Here is a 7,975-nt window from a genome sequence, read left to right as displayed (position 1 = left end):
TACCAGTACACCATCTCTTGGGTCAGTGGAGACACATGTATCACATTCTACAAATATTGAACCAGCTTGTAAAACAAAGAAACATAAAAATCACAGCACCAGCTACTGATTTGGCATGAAATCTACAGCCAGTTTTTGATGTCTTATATAAACAGTGATTGCAATCCTAGCATTACTGTGTAAATGAGTAAAGTTTTCATGATTTACATTGGAAAATATTTAACCTTTTTAGGAGCTCATTCACATGTAAACTAAGTTTAATTGACGACTGTGAGAACAACTCATGGGCCCATGATGGTGCCCTGTGGAGTTCCTTACTTGAAATAGGCTGTGTTTTTTTTTTAACAATGCATGCTTGTGACTTGATATACTGTACATATAATTGCTACTGTATCACCTTTTAAATATTATTCCACTGCTGAAATGCTTAAGGCACATAAACAAAAATTTAAACTGTGATAAAATGCAATAGTGTTCAAAGGAAAAATTATTTTTTTTCATGTGTTTTCTGAAAATGGAATACATTTATCAGACTGATTTTAAACTCCACAAAATACTGCAAACTTGCATTAAGCTGTCTGTGCTCATCGTGTGTAAGACCTCTGCCAATTGTAAATGGCATGAATATTATGGGAACATTCTGGGACTCGTTTACAAGTGCTGACACTCCGGTGACGGAAAGTCTTTCCACCTAGGCTTCCTCCGAGCCCCCTCCTCCGAGTGGCAAGCTGTTTCACTCTCTCCTCTGCCATGAAGAAGTCTGTGGTGGCCCTGAAAAATTCCAGCACCACTTTGTGGCTCCAGTTAGTGTCATCACCCTCTGCCGCCCTGTTTGGTGCTGCCACAGAAGCAGATCTCCTCACAGACTGGGTGGAGAACCCACAGTGACCTCCGTGGTCAGTTAGAAGGAGGAAAAAGTGTGGGTTTGTCTCAAAAAGCTCCAAGGGTATGGTGGACTGGGGATCTCCTCGGACGGGATCATCCTCAGCACATATGCTCAGAACGGGAATCGCCACTTCATCCACGTCTCTTAATGCTTCATTGCGTTCCCAGTAGGAATCCCAGCCAACCGAGGTACTAATGCTGCTGCTGGGCCCTGCTGAAGCTGCTGTGGTGGAGCCAACATGTCCAGACTGACAGAACAGCACCTCCTCCACACCCCGCAAGGAACAGCTGGAAAACAGAGCGTCCATATGCACAATCTCCCCCAGTGCTGTCCTGTACCTACAACACACACACACACACCATCACATACATATACACCCACACACAAGTGAAAGACAAGTGAAAAACAGTACGGTAAATTATTTTTGAAGAGCTGTACAGATCTCAAATTCACTAATGGCCTTGATTTGGGAAACATACCCTGGGTCACGATGTCTCTCAGAAATCACTAAATTGACAATGAGCTGGCCATTGGTTTCTATGGTAACTTAATTGCTTTTCTAGTGGCTTTTGCATTTCCAATAAATGGCTTATGTGTACTTGTATCTGTTGGTCATATCAGCAATATTTTTCAGTATCTTCCCATTTGCTAACATAATAACAATAATAAAAAATCTTTTTAAAATAAATTAAGTCCTGAGTATGCTTTAAAATCTTTTGGGCACTGTGTGGGATGTGAACCTGTTCAGACTAAACAATGAGCTGTCAACCAAACTGACAAAACTTGCTAAGAACAACGGAAGTGTTTAGTTTCAGTGTGTGCATGATTACATCCAGAAAACTACTATACATCTTTTGAAATATAATTTCTTTACAAATTGCTGACTGTGACACAGCAGCAATGACATGTACACCTTATGGAGTTCAGGGTTGAATTTGCTGGTAAGATGAGGTTATTCCATGAGGAGGTAAATAATAAAGGTTTTTGCCCATTTGTGTGCATGTATTTGTTTGTCTTAGCCATGGCTGTGGTCTCACATCCTGGATTACCCTTCAGCAAGATAAATCCTGAAACACACCACCAGCCAGAAATTAAAAAAACTTTTGGGCAAGAGACAATGCATCTTCAACAACCAAGAAAATACAGTCAATCAGCCATTTTTAAGACATTAGTTCTTTAGTATTCAAGTGGATGGAAAATGCATCCGTCCATCCATCCATTATCTTCTGCTTGTTCCGAAGTGGGGTCATGGGGGCAGCAGCTTGAGCAGGGAGGCCCAGACATCTCTTTTCACAGCGACTCTTACAGCTCTTCTGGGAGGATTCCAAGGCATTCCCAGGCCCACGGAAATACATAGTCTTTCCAGGATGTCCTGGGTCTTCTCCACAGGGTCTTCTCCTGTCAGCCATGCCTGAAGCACCTCTCTATGGAGGCTCCCAGGGAGCATCCTTAACAGATGCCCAAACCACCTCAACTGGCTCATCTCAAATGTGGAGGAGCAGCAGTTGTACTCTGAGTATTTCCCTGATAAGTGAACTTCTCGCCCTATCTCTAAGGGAGAGTCCAGCTACTCTGTTTAGGAAACACGTTTCAACTGCCTGTTTCCACATTCTCATTCTTTCAGTCTCTACCCAGAGTTTGTGGCCATAGGTGAGGGTAAGAACGTAGACTAACAGGTAAACAGAGAACTTTGTCTAACAGCTCAGCTCCCTCTTTACCAAAACAGACTGTCACAGAGTCTGCAATACTGCAGATGCTGCACCAGTCTGTCTGTCAATCTCACGCTCCATTCTTCCCTCAATCGTGAACAAAGCCACAAGATACTTGAAATCCTCCACTTGAGGCAGAACCTCACCCTCGACCCAAAGAGAACAATCCTCCTTTTTCCAACTGAAGACCATTGCCTCAGATTTGGAGGTGCTGATTCTCGTCCAACTGCTACACACTTGGCTGTGAATCGCTCCAGTAAGAGCTTAAGATCATGGCACAATGATGCCAACAGAACCACATCATCTGCAAATAGCTGAGATGGAGTCCTGAGGCTACCAAATTGGACTCCCTCTGCCACCTGGTTGCACTGAAAAATTCTGTCCATAAAAGCTGTGAACAGAATCTGTGACAACGAGCAGCCCTGGAGGAGTCCAACTCCTACACTGGAGGGGTCTGACTTACTGCTGGTAATGCAAACTAAACTCTTGCGCTGCTTTTATAGGGACTGAACAACCCATAGCAACATGTCCCCAATCCCATACTCGTGAAGCACCCCTCACAGTGTATCCAGAGGAACATAGTCCAACAGCTTCTCCAAATCCATAAAATACATGTGGTCTGGATGGGCAAACTCCCATTACCTCTCGAGGATCTTAGTAAGGGTAAAGAGCTGGTCCAGCATCCCATGGCCAGTGTAGAACCCACATTGTTCCTCCTGGATCAGAGGTTCTACCAATGATCAGACTCACTTATCCAGTAGCCCTGAATAGACCTTACAGGGAGGCTAAGGAGAGTGATGCCCTTATAAATGGAGCACACCCTCTGGTCCCCCTTTTTGAAAAAGGGAACAACCACCCAGCCTGTCTATGCAGTGGCACTGCCCCCAATGTCCATGGGATGTTCCAAACACATGTCAAACAGCTCAAAACATCCAGAGCCTTAAAGAAATCAGGGCAGATCTTGTCCACTCCCAGAGCCCTGCCACTGCAGAGCTTTTTAACTACGTTGGTGATCTCAACCATGGTTATGGAAAGACCAATTTCAAAGTCCCCCAACTCAGCTTCCTCTATGGAAGATATACTGGTGGAATTGAGAAATTCAGATAAGTATTCCTTCCACATCCTTATGACATCACTGCTTGAGATCAATAGCACCCCACCTTTACTGAACAGTGTTTATAAAGTGCTGCTTTCCCCTCCTCAGTCGTCGGATGGTTTGCCATAATCTCTTAAAAGCCGATTGAGAGTCTCTAAGTTCTCACTGGACTCCTCCTGCATCCGAGCTGCAGATCACTTGGCCTTCCAGTACTCCTCAGCTGCCTCCAGAGTCCCACCAGACAACAAGGCCCAATAGGACTCCTTCAGCTTGACAACATCCATAACCAGGGGTGTCCACTACGGAGTTTAAGGATGCCCAGTGCGAAAAGCACCAACAACCTTGTGGGCACAGCTCAACGCAGCCACCTCAATAATTGAGGCACAGAACATGGCCCACCCTGACTCAATGTCTCCCACCTCATCTGGGATATGATTAAAGCTCTCTTGGAGGTGTGAGTTGAGGATCTTTCTGATGGGTTCTTCTGCCAGATGTTCCCAGCAAACCCTCACTACACATTTGAGTCCATCAGGTCTGTCTGGCATCTTCCCCTTACCATCTAATCCAACTCACTACCAGGTGTGGATCAGTTCACAGCTCAGCTATTCTCTTTACCAGAGTGTCCAAAACAAATTGTTGCAAATCAGATGACATGACTACAAAGTCAATCACTGATCTACAACCTAGGGCATCTGGTGTCAAGTGCACTTAAGGACAGCCTTATGTTCGAACATGGTGTTCATGATGGACAAACCATCACTAGCATAGAAGTCCAACAACAGAACACCACTCGGGTTCAGATGAGAGTGGATGGTTTAATTTTTATTTATTTACTCAATGCCACAAACTGTATATCACACAAACATTGATAATTAAACTGAAAACACTATTAAAAACAAGTTGACTGTAAACTTTTTCATTCATTCAACCTTTATTTAGACAGGTAAATCCCATTGAGCCTCCAGGACTTATTTACAAGAGAGACCTGATTTCAACAAAGAATGATGACAACAATGGAGAACAGCGACAAGAATAAACAGTTATAAAAAGTCATACACATTTTTTTATTTTATTTTATTTTTTACAAAAAAGATGGCTAAAAAAAGAAAAGTAAGAAAAAACAGCTAAATTCTAAGGCTTCTAAACTACATTAATGAACTGGACTCTGCACTGTTTTCATCCTGGATGTCCCACGTTATTCATCTGGCTCTTTCAGGCTGTCACTCCTTTGATTAATGCAGTTTAAAACATTAAATGGATTGAATAAAAGAACTGAGGAGAATTTTAAATAAATAGTTCATCCAACATCTCTCTCTTCGACATCCTCCTGCACTGCACCTGCAGAACTTTACCGCGGTGAGCTGACCCTCGTTCAGAACCGGTTCGCCTGGTGGAAGGACAGCTTCTTCTTCTTTCAGGAAAAATAAAAATAAAAACTCAGTTGGTTGTTGTGTGATCGAAGTAAACACAAGCAAACATTATTAAGAATGTCGATTTACCTGCTGTAAATCAGCTACTGATTATCACGGAGTAAAGTCCGACATCGTCGACTCGGTTCTGGTCCAATTAGCGACCGGTGTGGAGCTGTTAGACGAAGCGGTCCCACTTGGCGTCAAATCTGTCGACTCTTATCCAAAATCCAGCCAAAATCCAGCTTTAACTTGTTATTAAGTTGTTGTTAGCTGAGCTTTTAGCCCAGAGGAAAGGAGCGTGCCGAGGCAGCACGCATGCACATTAGGTGAAGGTACAAAATTCACAGCGCCATCTAATGACCCGGCATGGTAACTACAGTGGATTCAGGAGGGCGGGGTGGGGGTGGGGGGATTCCTCTGGATGCAAGATTTGCATTGACACTAAATCCGTCCGTGTCAATGCAAATCTTTTCCTCTAATTAACATACAAAAAAAACCCTACGTTTCCTCCATCATGTCCGTGTAAATAGGGCCTAAGTGTAGACCCTCACCAACTCTGCGCCTCTCAAAACGGGCAACTCCAGATTGGAATAAGGTCCAGCTTCTCTCAAGGAAATGGGTTTTGGAGCCCATGCTGTGTGTCGAACTGAATCCAACTATACCTAGTTAGTACCTCTCAACCTCACGCACAAGCTCAGGCTCCTTCCTCACCAGAGAGTTTACATTCCATGTTCGAAGAGGCAGATTTGGTAAGCAAGGGTCAGAGTGCCCAGGCCCCCACCTTCAGCCACTGACCATGAAGTCATGTACCTGACTCATATGGCCCCTCCCCACTGTATGAAAAACACAACAGAAAGACCAACCTCTGCGCAGTCTAGCTAAAAAAGCAAGAATTGTTGCCACCATCTTGATAGGTGCTACATAGAATCCTAGTTGCTGCCAACATGGCTTCAGACCATGAATATCTTTAGAAAAAAAACCTAGGCTCTGCCAAAAAGCCCAACTTTCCCAATACTTGTAATAATTAATGGAACTTGCACTTCAAATAATGTAACAATAAGTTTATCTTTTATTTTTTGGGGAAATTCTTTATCTACTACAGTATTAGTCTTTCAAGACCAATGTGTTTTAATTACAGTGAAGCAGGGTATTGAGGGTAGGCACAGAGAAGCTAAATGAAAATATATAATTGATATTCACGTTTTTTTAAATTATAGTAATTAGTCAATAAATTAGTTTTACCTCATAAGTACAAAAAAGTTCAATTAGTAAATTAATGCATAGGTTAGACAAAAGCTGTTTTTTTTTCCTTTTGGCTGCTCCCTTCTTCAGGGGTTGTCACAGTAATCTAAGTTGCATGAAGACTTGGCAACTATTTTTTACTCAGGATGCCCTTCCTGATGCAACCACAGACCACTGAGCTACCACAGCCCCTCTGTGTGAAGCAGAGAGTTGCCATCTAGATTGCCAGGGGAGCAGATGGTGAGGGGTTAAGGGCCTTGCTCAAGGGTCCAGAGTAAGGCAAATGAGGGTGGAGGCAGATGTGGGTGCTTCACATATCCCACCCACATTTTGATGTTGTCAGTACAGGAAGTTGAACCAGTGATCTTCCAATCACAAGCCCACCTTCTTTATCCTCTGCACCACCACTCCCACAGACAAAAGTTCAGTTATTCATGTCTAAATACTAAAGTGTGTGGTATAAAAGACCTACTAAATATTTTCAGAATTATGAGTGCAAAGTGATAAGTGTCGCACTTAACAGGATGGTAACAACAGATCTTGCCTAGTTTTATCAGTGACCCACTCCAGTGTATTTCTATTTTCATTGTTTTCTTATGATTCAGCTCCCCCTCCTCCTTACCTGCTGAGACTTATCTTCTGGTACAAAGTCAACACCCACTGCAGGGGTCGACAGAGCCCGTTCTCAAACCAGCTCTGGCAGCGGAACACAGGCGACAGACAAGCAGCCGCCGTCACATAGCTCGATGATCCACACTCCCCCAGGTAAGACAGGAGGAGACCTGAGCCGGAGCTCTCGCTCACTGCGTACAACCTCCCTGCTGGCTGGCGGTAGCGAATGTAGCGCACGGCCTCACGAAGGTCTGAAGGGTCGCCAAACTGCTGCAGTTTGAGGGTGGTGAGCGGCGTACCATTGTGGCTGCGGCGGTTGAAGACTGCTGGAAGGTAGCCATGGGTCAGTGCTGTTTCACACAGCTGTGGAGAAGGAAACCACAACAATGACTCAATAAACGGATGGTCATACTTCTCCAGATGTGAGGGTGTGAAATGGCTTAATTGGTGATATGTAACTTATCTGTGCTCCTGATTATCTCATGCTGCTGTATTCATTCATACCCATCTGTTCACCACAGACTCTTGTTCGGGCTGCTGTTGTTACGCTGTATTGTTTTACATTACAGTAGTCAATAATTTTTCTCAGACTCGTTCTATTGCGGTTTTTCAAAGTAAGATTGGACATGACACACAATTGGCTAATTGATGAATGAGCTGCACGATTGACATGGCATTTTTATTTAAAATAAAGTATTTAAAATGGTTTAGCATCTGCACAGTGATTGCTGGACATGGGCACCAGTGACCCCCGTGACCCAGAAAGGAAGAAGGGGGTAAAAGATAATGGATGGATGGATGGATGGATTTAGCATCTGTGTGCAGCCCACAGCTGTGGGAGAAGCTTCCTCCTGCAGCTGATCAGCTTATCTCTGCTCTGCACGGAGATCAGATGATCAGCTGATCTCATGCAGAGCAGAGAAGTGGGCATGGCCGAGCATGCAGCCAGAAGCAGAGAGCTGAAATCATGACATTCTGTGCTCTTTTAAAGCGTTTAAAGGCTAGAAACATTTAGAAT

At 43.9% G+C, this 7,975-nt stretch overlaps 1 protein-coding gene across 1 annotated transcript in view; it reads right to left on the bottom strand.

Annotated features, from left to right (window-relative positions):
* Positions 1–552: 552 nt before the first annotated feature.
* abhd15a (abhydrolase domain containing 15a) overlaps positions 553–7,975 on the bottom strand; it is a 20,399-nt gene continuing 12,976 nt past the window's right edge. Inside the window, exons 2-3 of the mRNA XM_037678144.1 lie at positions 6,968–7,320; positions 553–1,224 (exon numbers count right to left, since the gene is read on the bottom strand). Coding sequence (XP_037534072.1) covers positions 585–1,224; positions 6,968–7,320 — 993 coding nt within the window. The 3' untranslated portion in view covers positions 553–584. The remainder of the gene's footprint in view (positions 1,225–6,967; positions 7,321–7,975) is intronic.

The sequence above is a fragment of the Nematolebias whitei genome, chromosome 6 (assembly GCF_014905685.2).
Source record: "Nematolebias whitei isolate Nwh7 chromosome 6, NemWhi1, whole genome shotgun sequence".
Classification (NCBI taxonomy): Eukaryota; Metazoa; Chordata; class Actinopteri; order Cyprinodontiformes; family Rivulidae; genus Nematolebias; species Nematolebias whitei.
The sequence above is the reverse complement of the archived record's forward strand: the minus strand, read 5'-3'. Positions and strand labels throughout refer to the sequence as shown.